At 50.1% G+C, this 15,815-nt stretch overlaps 1 protein-coding gene across 1 annotated transcript in view; it reads left to right on the forward strand.

Moving 5' to 3' along the window:
* LOC142010738 (adhesion G protein-coupled receptor F5-like) overlaps positions 1-13,183 on the forward strand; it is a 62,999-nt gene extending 49,816 nt beyond the window's left edge. The window contains exons 15-16 of the mRNA XM_074989151.1: positions 11,515-12,531; positions 12,617-13,183. Of these exons, the coding sequence (XP_074845252.1) occupies positions 11,515-12,531; positions 12,617-13,183 (1,584 nt within the window). The remainder of the gene's footprint in view (positions 1-11,514; positions 12,532-12,616) is intronic.
* The last annotated feature ends 2,632 nt before the right edge of the window (positions 13,184-15,815 follow it).

Raw genomic sequence — 15,815 nt, forward strand, 5'->3', positions numbered from 1 at the left:
TCTATTCATTTCTCCTTATCTTTTCTGTCTGCTTTCCTTACCTCATTGCATTTCATCCTATATTGCTGTTCTGTCATCTCAGAAATATCTCTTCTAATCTTCAGCACTCTTTTCTCTTGAACCAACTTCAATATCTTCTGGGTAATCCACTTCTTATTGATCTTTTCTTCTTCTGGAATAGTCTGCTCAATTGCCTCTTCTATAGTGATGACTGTCCCTGTGACTCTCTTATGTAGGTCTTTCTCTGTGTCAATATTCTTTATCTTCTGTTCAAGTGCTGTGCTGTATGCATTCCCTGTTTCTTCCTCACATAGCCTCACCACATCTCTTCTTTTATTAAACTGTGTCTTACATTTTCTTTTGAGTTTTATCTTGATGTTTGCGATCACTAGAGTGTGGTCTGAGTCTATATCCGCTCCTTGGAAAGTTCGGCACTGCTGTACTAATGTTATCTATCTTCTTCTTATCAAAATCATATCTATCATGTTCTTGGACTTCCCGTCATTTGATCACCATGTCCACTTCCTACAGTCCTTTTGTTGGAATCTCGTGTTGCAAATCACCATCTCATGCTCTGTAGCAAACTCTAACAGTTTCTCACCTCGTTCATTTCTCTCTCCATATCCAAACCTTCCCATGACTCTCTCCCAACCTTCATTGTCTGTTCCAGCCTTCGCATTCCAATCTCCTCCGATGATCAACACATCTTTCTTTAGTGTCTTCTCCTCCATCTTTGTCAAGTCTTTATAGAATAGCTCAATCTCTTCCTCCATACTGTCCGACGTGGGTGCATACACCTGAATGACTGAGATGTTGAACGGTTTTGCTTCGAATCACGTGACCATCATTCTTGCACTCACCGGTTTGTATCCTAATAATTCTCTTCTAGCTGTTTTGCTAAGAAGGAATCCAACTCCTGCTTCATGCTTCGTTTGGTTGCCTGACCAAATGACTTCACAACCGCATATCTCTCCTGATTCCGTCCAACGCATCTCTGCCAGTCCAAGTATATCACATCGGTATCTCTCCATCTCCTTCTGAAGCAGCTCTAATTTTCCAGTTGCCCACAGTGTTTGGACGTTCCATGTTCCAATGGATAGCATTTGTGTTAGGTGTAATTTTCTTTCAGTAGCCAACTTATTGACCCAACTCCGATCACTTGATTGGTAGCGGACCTTGTTTATCCGGGTAACGTCCGAGCCAGCATCTTTTAATATTTAGTTGTACTGGCATCAGATTTCATTTGTGGTGTTGTTTCATGGTCAGTGTGTTGTCATTCATGTGACCAGCCCTCCTTCTTCATCCAGGCTTGGGACTGGCATGGAGCTCTCAGCAGCATCATGGCGGAGTTCTTTGTATACTTGGCTTAAATTCTTGAATTCCCCTGCCCCCCCTTCTGCCCCTGTTAGCCGGTGGCCGGGTAATGTGCAGTGAGGTACCAACTATGCCCTTGTTACCATCCGAGTCTTTAACTGCTGGAGCACTGGGCTCCTAGCACTCTCACCTATGGCCAGGCTGTGGTAACCAAACGGTTAAAGTTCTTTTGATTGTGCCAGCTGTGTTGCAGTGACAAAGAGTAACAGAAGTCAGGTTTAGATCTTAACTAGTTACAAGTTTATTAAGCTACAATTATAAGCATGCGGTTACAAAAGACTATTGTCTACTTCTTATATGCTAGCAGAGTACAGGTGTTATTAGGTTACGTTACAATCCAATACAACAACATCTTAATACAATGACAGCTATCTATAGAGCTCTAATTCTTTAACTGTGTACACTAAAAGGAGACCTTAACGTGGGTACATCTTACCCTCCTTGCATCTCTCGATACCAGCGTAGCCAAGCCAGGATCGATCACTCAATTCCGTGGAAAGACGAATACAAGGTTGGGCATCCCCAGTTGTGGACCTGGGGAGGCAATCACCTGACCCAACCAGCAAGTAGTTGGTAGTTGGTAAAGTAGTTGGTAAAGATGCACTCAGAGAGTGCTGCTGGGCCCATCTTTATACCCCTTGGGTCACATATGCTCTTTCTTATCTATGGTGTCAGATCGTACTGGTCTGTCTTTTGTGACGCCAGTTTTTACAAGGACAATTCTTACTTAATTTGCACTTGTAAGACAGGAGATAAAGAATTTGGGAGTACAGAACATTCTTTTACAAGGGCGGAGATTTCTCTTCTGGGATAACTGTGTGGGTGCATCACTCCATTAATGCCAGCTGAGGCCCTTCGTTAATGGTTAGCCTGATAGCCCTCTATCTGTGTTTTCAGTTCCTCAGGGTCATGATGAGCCAGCACATCTGGGCCCCTTTAGGAAGGCATCAAAGACTGTGCTGTTTAACTGCTGTTCAGTGCCCTGTGTGCTCTGAGGCACCTTAGAGGGGAGGCAAAAGCTGATCTGTAGTGGGGAGGTTTTCTCTGGCTACAGCCCGTCTACTTTCTGGTTTGCTCACCTTCAGCTACACAAATTCCATACCCGAAGCTGACATACATACTACGGTGTTTTGCGTGCAGCAAGGTTGATGGGGGCTGCTCTTTTGTCAAATAACAGTTACTCTTCTCATCCTGTTAGAGTACTGTTGTTGATAGGAGCAAGCTTGGAGATTGATTTATTGTGTCTAGAGGAGATGCAATAAACTGACAGCCAGAGGGGCTATCGCTACAGTGTCGATCCACTAAATAGTGGAGACAAGGCCTCATGGAGGTATTGGCCTAAATTAAATTCAGAATAAGTTGGTCCCTCTAGATGCAATCTCTTTAATTCAGCAATAGGGCTCAGAGAAGATCAAAGAAGGTTTGGGGTGAAAGCAGTAAATCAGGGTTCTTAACAAATGGCGGACATTTTTGTTTTAATAGTAACAGAGAGGAAGCCCCCCCTTCAACCCCTCTACTCTCTGATTAGCTCACCTTGATCATTTTTTTTTTGATTTGTCCACACTGATTACTGTTTTTGGTTCTCTGTGCCTTAAATATTGAGTCTGTTCTAGTATGGCTATGGTCTGAAGAAGTGGGTCTGTCCCACGAAAGCTCACCTAATAAATTATTTTGTTAGTCTTTAAAGTGCTACTTGACTGCTTGTTTATTTATGTTTTAAAAGTGTCTTTTTAGTCACATATTGAGGCCTCCTGAAGCCACAGAGTTGCATGAGTACAACTGAACAGAATTTGTCCTATGTTTTTTTAAAAAGTCCAGCCATGATTTTGCAAATGAATGTTTAAAATTATGCTCCCACACTCATATTCCAACACCTCAGTAAGTGGCCTCCTTGCTTTCTATGGGAGCTGCTGGGTGCTTGGCACTTTGAAAATCCAGCCACCTATTTAGCTACCTAAGTATTCATATCCTTTAAGACCAGACAGCATGATTAGATCATCTATATTTATCTCAGTATGAATTGAGGAATTTATTATTGGACACCCACTTTAGAGTCCTGGCCTTAGTCAGTTTGAAGAAGTGTAACAAAGAGCAGAATTTATATCCGTATCTGGACTGCGCACAACAGAGGTCAGTGGTCATTTGCGACCAATCTAATCTAATCTGAGTCAACATAATCTGCCTCTATTAGCATCTCATACAAATTACAAGTCATGTTATTTTTGTGGCATATAGCGCAGTCACAATGCCGATGGAATCATTGCTACGGATAGATGGATCTATGTAACATACTTGGTTTAACAAGATTAATGACTCCTGTATTGTGTCTCATGTCTGAAATATTTTGTTTCTCTTTTCAGGAAAATACTCGGTTTCTTCCACAGAAATATTTTCATCAACTGAATACAGCTCCAGCACATATTCTCTGATTCAGTGATGCATTGCAAATGTCAAACAAAGATCTGTGAGGGGACCTGGATCTTTTAGTGATCCATATATCAAAAAAACCCAAACAAACAAAAACAAAAAAAAAACCTATGAACCATAGAGAAGTGGACTTCACCCAGACTGTGCTGTGCTTTGTCATGTTCTTTAAGAAGCATCCCTTCTCTTTAATATATGTGGAAGTTTCATGGTGTGGAATATTAAAGGGACAATTAATGCAAAAGGCAAATGGTTACTGAGAACTCCCTTTGGCCCACACATGGGTGGCTTGGAGTCTGGGTCCAAATGCATGAGTGCAAGCAGGATTACAAGCTCCCTCCCTCCCTCCTTTTCTGGAGCATGTGGCATCAGATGCTCAGAGCCTTGGGTCCACCAGTCCAACTTCTTGGCCATCATAACCAAGTCAGCAAATGAAGTGCGGCAAAGGTGGGAACTGTGACGTAAAGGAGTATTAGCCTTGACATAGAGTTCCTCTGTGCCACCTCTTGTTCAGGCATGTGCCTAAAGACCAGATTTAGCCCATCAGCTGTAAAATGCTTTGAGATACTCCAATACAAAAGGCACTATGTCCTGTAAGACATATGTAATCTTTATCATGGTGACTGCAGTTGATTGTGTTTGAAGCTAATGGCTAATGATTGGCTTCTCTCATCAGTTGTCTGTAAAAGACATTTCCCTACATGGAACTCACCTACAGAATTAGTAATCCCTCAACAATGCTGGAGTTTATACACTGTAAAATTCACCTTTCATTTCTGTGACCTCAAGACTGTTGAGCCATAATTTCTTCATTACACTAATATATATTAGCCATGTAAGCTTTGTGTAGTTTTGTTACATTGCCCCAAGGAAGTTACACTTATCCAACAGCTGCATTTTAGAAAGGTAAGTTTGTCAAGAAAAAGTATAACCCGTGTTTGAAAGTCACACAGTCTCTCAAGGACTGGCATAAACTAGCAGACAATGTTGTTAGAAAATGACCCAACATCAATATGGATAATCCAACCTTCTTTCCCTAGATGAAGTCTAAATTCAAAAATATACAATCACATATATTCAAAATCTAGGAGAACTATAACCACTCCCCATTCCATTGTTTTAAAATTTTTTTCTTTGGGGCAAATTCCTGCATAGCTTCTCTCAGTGTTAGTCCACAGCCCTTCATCTTTTTAAAGATGTAGTTGTTCATGCCTTCCCTTTGTAGGATAATGTCTATAATACTTTCCAGTGAGAGCACTTTATTATTGTACTATGATGCTCTCCCTAATATAAGGTTTGTATCTTAAAAGTGTAAAAGAAGGAGGAAGTATCCATGCTTTCTGTGCACATGTATATCTTACAGTGCTAAATGTTAATGAAAGCTGCTTGCATAGAGCTCAAAGGAGATTGAGGTGTGTGGGCTTGCAATGCTCAGTATCATGAACTATGGTCAGGAAAGCTCAGGTTGTATGTCTGTAACTGCAGCAGAGATGGGTAGTATTTAAAGATGACAGCTGTCAGGACTATTGTGCCTTTGATCAGAGTGCACAAAATGGGCAGCAGGCCCCCGCAGGTGGGGGTGAAATTTCCTAAGGGGAGGCACAGCATGATTGGCTGCTCAGTTTCAGGCTCTTCCATCTTATTAAAAATGTTGGAATGTTACTGTTTTATGTATGTGTATGCACTTTTATATAACCACTAATAGAGCGTTTATATTCTACAAACTCTCTTTCTTTCATGTGCTGAAAGGTTTTTTTTTTTTCATATGAACAAAACCAAAATTTCCATTGGTTTGGATTACATTAGACAGGTTGGGGGGACCCTGCTAATTGCGGGGATGAGAAGTGGGTCCTGACGTAAAATGTTTGCCCACCCCTGCCTTAGATGCCTTTCAGTCCCCCTTGAGTGTGTCCCACAAGGGACACACTTGGCTCCCTGCCCTAGCCAGGTGTGTCCCACAAGTGACAGCCAGGTCTCTCTTGGTGTGGAACCATGTCCACACTGTCCACTCACACGCAGACTGGATCTCCAGGCTGCAGTCCATTTTTGCCAATCGTGCCAATGAACAGGCTTCATTCATTTTTGGCCCTTGTAAGAGTTTCCCTTCAGGGACCCAGGACAACATCCATTTGCAATGACACCATCACTGGACCTAACCAGGCCAGTTACAAGATCAAGGGCTCATATTATATATGCCATTATGTGCCGGCAGTGCCCCGCCACTATGTACATTGGAGAAACCGGGCAAACTCTTCACAAAAGAGTGAATGGACACAGCAAACATCAGGAATCTCTATACACATAAAGCAGTCAGTGAACACTTCAATGGAGTGGGCCATTCTGTTAAAGAACTGAGAATTTGCATCTTACAGCAAAGAGGCTTTAAGAGCAGATTGCATAGAGAAATTTGTGAACTGGAGTTCAGACTCAAATTTGACACGTTAACACTTGGTATGAACAAAGATAACGAATACCTCACCATTAAAAGGACTTCTTCCCTTCCTTTGATGTTCCTAATTATCTCAGGCAAGACACTTAACATCTCCCACCCCTCATCCCTCTCCTTCAGTCCTATGTACTTGATTTGTTAGATTTTATTGCACTTTTTTTTTTGGTCTTGTGTACTCATAGATGCCAGTCTGTACGAGAAATGCCATTGAGCTGATGAAGTGGGTCTGTCCCACAAAAGCTCATTACTGAATGAACCATTTTGTTCGTCTTTCGAGTGCTACATTACTGCTGTTTTGTTTTACCAAAACAGAGTAATCAAAACAAATCATGATTTGTTTATTCCTCAAAAGGACAAAGCATTTAGCAATACCAGAAAAGTCTTAGACACAGACCTCCTCTCCTCTGCTCTCTATCTCAAGCTTGGGAGGTACAGTTTATTTCCATCCCATCCCATCCCATTATTCTGCCCTCAGGACAGCCCACTGTCTGAGACCCTTCTACTCCCCCGCCAGCCTCTGCCACTCACTCTCTCCCATCCTCACTCATTTTCACTGGACTGAGGCAGCGGCTGGGGTATAGAGGAAGCTGTATGAATCTGGCTGGGGGAGTGAGATCTGGGTGGGGCAGAAATGAGGGGCATAAGAGAGGGCTCCAGGCAAGAGAAAGTTGGGGTGTGGAGGGGGGGGCTCTGTCTTGGGGTGTAGGCCCTGGGGTGGGCCCAGGAGGGTTTAGGGTAAAAGAAAGGGTTCCAGGCTGGGGCAGGGAAATGGGGCCTGTGGGACAGGGCATGGGCTCTGGTTGCGGGGCGGGGGGGGTGAGAACCCCAGATGAGGGTGTGAGAGGGGATTCCTGGTTTCAGTGGGGGCTGGGGTACATGTGGGTGCTGGGGGTACAGTTCCCAAGTAACACTAAGGCTCCCAGGAAGTGTACCATAGGTTCCTGTGGCCACTGGGTGCAGGAGTGATCAGGGGGGCTCTGCACACTCCTTTTGCGCTTGCAGGTGCTGCCTCTTCAGCTCCTCAGTTCCTGGACAATGACAGCTGCAGAACCGGCAGCTGGAGCAGGGGCAGCGCATAGACCCAGGCAAGGGCTATTCCCCTGTCAACTGCACTTCTGTTGTTTCCTCCTGGAGTCCCAGCTGTGTCATGGTTTTAGTTTCTGTGGGCCTCTCCCTCAATCCCCACCTGGGAGTTTACTCCTGACATCCAGGCAGGTGAGGCTCAAACATAACATGAGGGGCATTGGCTATTATTAAAAATACTGCACTTAACAGCCTGCTTCTCCACAACTGTGTCTAACGTTATTGGTCCACAGCACTGCATTTACTGGTGAGGGGAGTGTGGGTCCAGGGTTTTTGGTTCATTTCAAGGGGTTTCTTGGATGGAAGTCTTCAGTGCTCTTCCGCATGCTGCTTATAGGTCAGGACAAGAAACACACAGAGATCTTTGAATCTGTCACCTTGCAAAGGTAGGCTTTTACGTAAGCTGACAACTCAGCAGTTTGCAGCAAGGTCTATGATAAGCCAGACAAATATAACCAGCAAACCTCTTCAAAGCCTGAGATTCATCCATAATCGGATCATGTGTGTGCAGCCTTGCCTTCTCACACCCGTTTTTACCTCTTCCGCCCACAGCCTGACCCTGATCTGCTACATCTACACGTGAACGCTACATCGAAATAGCTTATTTCGATGTAGTGACATCGAAACAGGCTATTTCGATGAATAACATCTACACGTCCTCCAGGGCTGGCAACGTCGACGTTCAACATCGACGTTGCGCAGCACCACATCGAAATAGGCCCTGCGAGGGAACGTCTACATGCCACAGTAGCACACATCGAAATAAGGGTGCCAGGCACAGCTGCAGACAGGGTCACAGGGCGGACTGAACAGCAAGCCGCTCCCTTAAAGGGCCCCTCCCAGACACAGTTGCACTAAACAACACAAGATACACAGAGCCGACAACTGATTGCAGACCCTGTGCATGCAGCATGGATCCCCAGCTGCAGCAGCAGCAGCCAGAAGCCCTGGGCTAAGGGCAGCTGCACACGGTGACCATAGAGCCCCGCAGGGGCTGGAGAGAGAGCGTCTCTCAACCCCTCGGCTGATGGCCGCCATGGAGGACCCCGCAATTTCGATGTTGCGGGACGCGCAACGACTACATGGTCCCTACTTCGACGTTGAACGTCGAAGTAGGGCGCTATTCCTATCCCCTCATGGGGTTAGCGGCTTCGACGTCTCGCCGCTTAACGTCGATGTTAACATCAAAATAGCGCCCAACACGTGTAGCCGTGACGGGCGCTATTTCGAAGTTAGTGCCGCTACTTCGAAGTAGCGTGCACGTGTAGACATGGCTATCCTGAGCAAGGGAAGGGCCACAAGAGTTATTCCATTGTTTGCTAGAGACTTGGTATCACCCCACTACCCTCTCACAATGGCTTATTAAACTGAGACCACATTGGATGCTTTCCAGCGTGGGGGGTTAATGGTGAATGCTAGTGTACATAATAGCAGGTATGAAGTGTTTGGGCTCATACCATTATACTTGCCTGCTGGATTGTGGGAGGGGGAGTGGCGTTTGCCCAGGTGGTTTCTTCAAGGGACGGGCTGTAAAATAAGCTTTTGGCTCTAGAAGAGGTTTAAAATGAGATGGAGTCTCAAGATGGGATCAGGGCTTCAGTTCAGATTCAACAGCACAGAAATCTCAAAAGATTCTGCCCCCTGCAAAATAAGCTGGACAAGTGGCTCCTTCTGAGGTTTGGCTCTGATTTGGACTGCAAACAATACGATGCAGGCTGTAGCGAGGTGCTGTGGCCTCCTCCTGACTCAGAGGCAGAGGAGGCCGCTCAGAGACCCTCATGGGCGGGCTCAGAGCCAGAACACCTGGGCCCCGCCCCTCAGAGGGTGGTGCCTAGAGCCAGAAGGATCGGGGCGGGGCTCGAGGCCCATTAAAGGCCGGGCCTCCAAGCAAGGTGGAGGGTCCTGACCAGGCTCCTGGGCACCAGGAGCAAGGGACCCACCGCCAACCAGCCCACCGGCAAGAGTTGCCCCCAGCTACCCAGACCAGCCTGGGCAGCCACAGAGATGCCTGCCATTGGGCTACTACCCCAACTTCCTGGATCTACCGGGACACTTGCATCGGTGGAGGGCCCCCTCCCCCGAGGCCCTGCCAGGACCAGAGAGGCTGCCCAGGGCTAGTTACCCTGAGCCCACGGTGGTGTGTTGCAGTCTGGATTCCCACTGCCAAGCTCAGGGTGTGAACAGCCACTAAGGCCCCGGGCTGGGTCGCAGTGGAGTGGGAGGGCCTGCAACCCCCCTACCCCGCCTCCCTGGAGGGGTGACCCCCCCTTGCCTCTCTGAAGCCACCCCCATCTAGGGGATAGCAATGGGTCTGCTGCCCCACCCTGAACTAAGGGCTGGGTTTCCAAACCATTTGTGTGACTGCTGCTCTGCCCTGAACTAAGGGCTGAGGCCCCCAAAACATTGCTTGGCCACTGCCCCACCCCGGACTGAGGACTGGGCTCCTAAACTGCCTGCTTTCCTGCAACCCTGCCCTGAACCAAGAGCTGAGCTTCCAAAAGGGTTTGTGTGACTGCTGTCCAGCCCTGGATTCGGGGGGGGCGGGCTCCCAAGCTGTTTGCTCCCCTCCAGACGTCCCTTAAAGGGGACAAGGCCCAGGGTCAGCCAGACACAGAGGAACAAGCTGTGTTGGCCCACGCTGCTTAGAGGGGGCGTTGCCGTGAGCCAAGGTCATTACATGTGGTGGAGAATGTGCGCATTTGATCCCAACCCCTGACGCAAGGGGTGAAGAGTGTGCCTCAGTAGTTCCCCCCCCCACAAATATACATATATATGTATATATATATATGTATGTGTATAGCTACACGCTGATTTTCTTTTTCATCCTACATGATGGAGATCGAGAAGCTGCTGAAGTACCTAGTGGACAGCCAGCAGAAGCAGCAAACTGCCCAGCCACAGCAGCAGCAGCTGCTCCAGCAGCTGGGAGCACAGCAGACGCAGCGGCTGAAGGAATTGACATCCCAGAACCAGGAATATCAGAGACAATGTCTGCAACAGCTGGCAGCGCTGTTGCCACTCCTGGCAGAGGTGCAGCCGGGAGCCCCAACAGGGGTCCATGTGGCGATGCTGCTATTGTGACTTACAAAGATGGGGCCAGCAGATGACCCTGAGGCCTTCCTGATAACTTTTGAACGGGTGGCACTGGTTGCCCGCTGGCCCCAGGACCAGTGGGCCATGCTTCTGGCCCCTTACTTGACTGGAGTGGCCCAGAGGTGCTATCAGGGCTTGTCTGCTGAGGACGCATGGGATTATGACCATGTGAAGATGGCCATCCTAGATGCCCCGAGACCTTCCACCAGCGGTTCCAGACCCTAACCTATCCCCCAGGGGCCTGTGCACAGTGCATGGCGCAAGAACTGAGGGATGCATGCCAGCAGTGGTTGCAACCGGAATTGAGGACTGCCACAGAGCTCACAGAGCAAGTCATCCTCAAACAGTTCCTCCACATCCTCCTGCCAAGAGGGTGGGCTTGGGTTCTGCGCCACCAACCTGCCACCATCCAGACAGCCGTCACGCTCATGAGGCCTTCATGGAAGACTTCCTCACTGCCGAGGAGCCAGGAACACGTACAACCCAGGCCCAGTTGCCATGCCCCACCCGCCTTGGGCCCAAGAAAAGAGAAGACCCTTGTCCTGAATCCCCCCGGGCTTCTACGGGAACCAACCAGCTCCCATTGGGGTCCACACCTGAAACAAGGGCTGAGGACCCCACGGGGGGGACTTATGGGGGCTGCCTGTAACCTCTCACCAGTTCCAGAGGGACACCAGGCCTGGGTAGGCCACCATGGGCCCGGCCCCTGCTTCACCTGTGGGCAGTGGGGGCACCTCCAGAGGGACTGCCTGGAACAGCTTTGCAGCTTTGGCCAAGTGTGGGCGGCTAAAAGGAGAGCCCAGCCCCCCCACCAGCACCCACAATCACCATCCCAGTGGTTGGTGGGATGGAGGCCATGCTGGCCTTAGTGGACTCGGGATGTGGCCAGAACCTGGTCCGCCAATGATCTGGGCTGAAGTCTGACCCCACATTGGGCACCATCCATGGGGATGTGTGACCCTATCCGAGTGTGCGGGTGCCCATGACTGTTGCCAGGGTGACCCACCAGATGGTTAGCCTAGCCCCTTGACTGGCCTATCCTGTGGTGCTGGGTCGGGACTGGCCAGACTTCACCAGGGTCCTTTGCCCAGTCCCCTGGACTCAAGCAGGGAGTGACCCCAGTCCTGGAGGGGGATACCCCAGATGCCCAACCCGAGGAAGAGCCGGTGCTAGGCCCAGAAGCATTTGCTGAGGAATCAGCCAAGATCCCGGGGAGGACCAACCACGATGCCAGTGGGACCTCCAACTTCTGCCAAGACCAAAGGGAGGACCCCACACTAAGCCAGACATACGGCCAGGTTGCCACCATGGACGGAACAGTGACAGACACCCACCTGGTGGCCCAGTGTCTCCACTTTCAGCTGCACCAGGAACGTCTGTACCGGGTCGACCAGGATCCCCGCACCAGGGAGCAACAGACGCAGCTGCTTGTACCTGAGTGCTACCATCGGGCCATAATGAGGCTGGCACATGATATTCCCACCGCCAGCCACATGGGCCAGGAGAAGACGCTAGCCCAGATACTCTTCCATTCTTTTTGGCCAGGGGTTCACCAGGAGGTTAAAAATTACTGCAACTCCTGTCCCACGTGCCAGCTCGCTGACCCACCACGGGTCCCTAAGGCTCCCTTTATTTCGATGCCAGTCGTGGGGATCCCTTTTGAGCGAGGTGCCATAGATCTGGTGGGCCTGCTCCCGAAGAGCCTTGAGGGGTACCAATTTGTGCTGGTCCTTGTGAACTACGCAACGTGCTTCCCAGAGGCTATCCCGCTGTGCAGTAGCACAGCCTGCACCATTGTGGGTGAACTGATGAAAGTTTTTGCCAGGGTGGGCCTGCCCCAGGAACTCTTCACGGACCAGAGAACCAATTTTACATCCCACCTGATGAGACACGTCTGCGTGCTCACAGGCATTAAGCAGCTACATACCTCCGTGTACCACCCCCAGACGGACGGCCTGGTGGCGTGCTTTAATCGCACCCTAAAAGACATGATGTGCAAATTTCCCCCACAGGACCTGCGCTGCTGGGACCAGTTGCTACCTCCCTTGCTCTTGGCCATCCGGGAAGTTCCCCAGTCCCGCCACGTGCTTCTCCCACTTCGAGCTACTGTATGGACGCTGCCCACGGGGAGTACTCATCCTCATGAGGGAAGCCTGGGAACTCTTCCCCCTCTAAGCCTCTTCCTCCTCTAAGGAGCTCCTGGAGTATGTCTTCCAGCTCCAGGAGCGCCTGGAACAGGTGGGGGCCCTCGCCAAGGAGAACCTGAAGGCAGCGCAAGAGGCCCAACCCCAAACATACAACTGGAAGGCACAGAACCACAGCTTCGAGATGCATGACCGGGTTCTGGTCCTCCTGCCCTCCAGTGAATCCAAGCTACTGGCTCAGTGGCAGGGACCGTACGAGGTCGTCCGAGCTGTGGGGCCAGTTACCTATGAGATCCATCAACCCGACCGGTGGAAGAAAACCCAGCGATACCATGTCAACCTCTTGAAGCCATGGCGGGACCGAGAGAACTTCCTGATAAACCCCTGCCCCCCTGAACCTGAACTAGGACCACAGGTGCCGAGAGACGAGGACCCAGCAGAACCGTCTATTGGATCAACTCTCACTGAAGAACAACGTAAGCAGGCCCAGTGCCTCCTTCAGGCCTTTCGGGACAATTTCACCACCCTTCCTGGACACATCTCTCTGGTCAGTCATGTCATCCTCACGGAGCCAGGGAAGGTCATTCGCGAGGCCACCTGCCCGCTGCCCTTCTGAATGCAGGAGATCATGGAGGAAGAGGTACAGGTGATGTTGGTTCGAGGGGTCATTGAACCATCCCAAAGTGAGTGGCATAGACCAGTGGTGTTAGTGCCCAAACCCAATGGCTCCCAGTGGTTCTGCATTGATTTTAGGTAAATAAACGCCATCTTGAAGTTTGATGCATACCCAATGCCCCATGTTGATGAACTATTAGGACACCTGGGGAAGGCCCAATGTTTGAGCACCCTCGATCTTAGCAAAGGGTATTGGCAGATTCCCCTAGCGCATTTCTCCAAGGAGAAGACTGCCTTTGCTACTCCCTCAGGTCTGTATCAATTTACCTAGATGCCCTTTGGCCTCCATGATGCTCCTGCAACCTTTCAGTGACTAGTGGACCAGGTCCTCCAGCCCCACTGGGACAATGCGGTGGCATACCTTGATGACATCATGGTGTATAGCTGCCACTGGGAATCACACCTGGACCGGGTTGCTGTGGTCCTCCAGTCTCTACGAGCAGCTGGCCTAACAATGAACCTAAAGAAATGCTGCACTGGGTGGCAAGAGACAACATATTTCAGCTACACCATAGGAGGAGGACGTGTAAAGCCCATTAAGGACAAAGTGCAAGCACTGGCCACCTGTCCTCCACCCACCACCAAGCAACAGGTACACCAGTTTTTGGGACTAGCAGGCTACTATCGGTGCTTTATCCTCCAGTTCGCCTCAATTACTGTCCACCTGACGGAGCTGTTGACCAAGAATAAGCCTCAAAAGGTGGTATGGACTCCGGCTATGGAGAAGGCATTCCGGACCTTAAAATCTTGCCTGACCCAAAAACCGGTCCTCTACAGCCCTGACTTTGCCTGCCAGTTCATCCTTCAAACAGATGCCTCTGGGGTGGGCCTAGGGGCCGTCCTGTCCCAGGAGGTTGACGGAGAGGATCACCCAGTGGTCTACATCAGCCGGAAACTCTTCCAGCAGGAGAAACACTACGCAATGATAGAGAAAGGGGCACTCGCTGTAAAATGGGCCTGCGATGTCCTCAGGTACTATCTTTTGGGGGGCCCCCTTCACTCTAGTCACCAACCATGCCCCATCACAGAGGCTGTCCAGGATGAAGGACAACAATGCCAGGATTATAAACTGGTATTTGGCACTGCAGTCATATGCCTACAATGTGCGTCATCGAGCAGGTAAGGACCATGCCAATGCTGACTTCCTATCCCACCTGGGGGAGATGAAGGAGTCCATCCCCACACCGTGGGAAACAGACTTGGGGGTGGAGAGGTGTAGCGAGGTGCTGGGGCCTCCCCTGGACTCAGGTGGAGAAGACCCCTCAGAGACCCTGGTGGGCGGACCCAGAGCCAGAACACCTGGGCCCCACCCATCTGAGGGTGGCACCTAGCGCCAGAAGGACCATTAAAGGACAGGCCTCCAAGCAGGGTGGAGGGCCCTGACAAGGCTCCTGGGTGCCAGGAGTGGGGGACCCACTGCTGACCAGCCCGCTGGCAAGAGTTATCCCCCAGCTACCCAGACCAGCCTGGGCAGCTACAGATACACCTGCCATTGGGCTACTACCCCGACTTCCTGGATCTACTGGGGCCCTCACATCGGTGGAGGGCCCCTTCCCCCAAGGCTCTGCCAGGACCAGGGAGGCTGCCTGGGGTTATTTACCCTGGGGCTCCAGAAGAACAAGGTCCCAGAGTCCTGCCTTATGCCCACAGCACTGAGGCCTCTGATCGTCTGGAGCCCACAGTCCTGCCACCGGTGGACTATCCAAACAACATAGAGATGTCCAACTGGCCAGAGCCATGAGGCGGTCTACCCAGATGAAACGTACCAGCCTGGACCGGCCGCTCAAGCCAACTGGGACCGCACGCCAATGGAGATCAAGGTAGGAAGTGGCCCCAGGAACGCCCCCCCCGAGCCCATGGTGGTGTGTTGTGGTCTGGATACTAACTGCCAAGCTCAGGGTGTGAGTGACCACTAGGGCCCCAGGCTGGGTCGCCATGGAGTGGGAGGGCCTGCGACCCTCTACACTGCCTTCCTGGAGGGGCGACCCCCTCACCTCTCCAAAGCCACCCCGGTCTAGGGGATAGCAATGGGTCTGCTGCCCTGTTAGCTGATGGCTGGGTAATGCATGGTGTGTGTGTTATCACATCTCAGTCTTTAACTGCTAGGACTGCTTGTTCCTTCACAGCGGGCAGCCAAAACTGACTGACAGATGCCCCAGAGAGCCACCCGAGACTTTAACAGCTAGAACAGACTGTCCCTTTGCAACGGGCAGCCAGGGAGGCTGACAGGAGCCCCCAAGAGTCTGTCCTGTGGAGGCGACATGACTCAATGCTCAGCTCTTACTGCACTTCACCACCGACCAAGCTGAATATAGCCAAATCGGCTAAGGTTCTTTGTTTGTGTTTGGCCGAGTTACAGCAACTAGAAGGACTCAGGCTGAAGCTTAAACAAGGTTACTATTTATTACAAAGCAGAAATGAAAATCTTAATGGTTACAGAATTATATAAAGTCTTAATGGTTACAGTTGCAGTAGAAGTTAGATAAAATCTTAATGGTTACACTGTTATTCCTCTATTTACTTAACTACCAGTAGGATGATGCAAATGACATGTCAATCAGAAGAGTTACCCA

The sequence above is a fragment of the Carettochelys insculpta genome, chromosome 3 (assembly GCF_033958435.1).
Source record: "Carettochelys insculpta isolate YL-2023 chromosome 3, ASM3395843v1, whole genome shotgun sequence".
NCBI classification, from domain to species: domain Eukaryota; kingdom Metazoa; phylum Chordata; order Testudines; family Carettochelyidae; genus Carettochelys; species Carettochelys insculpta.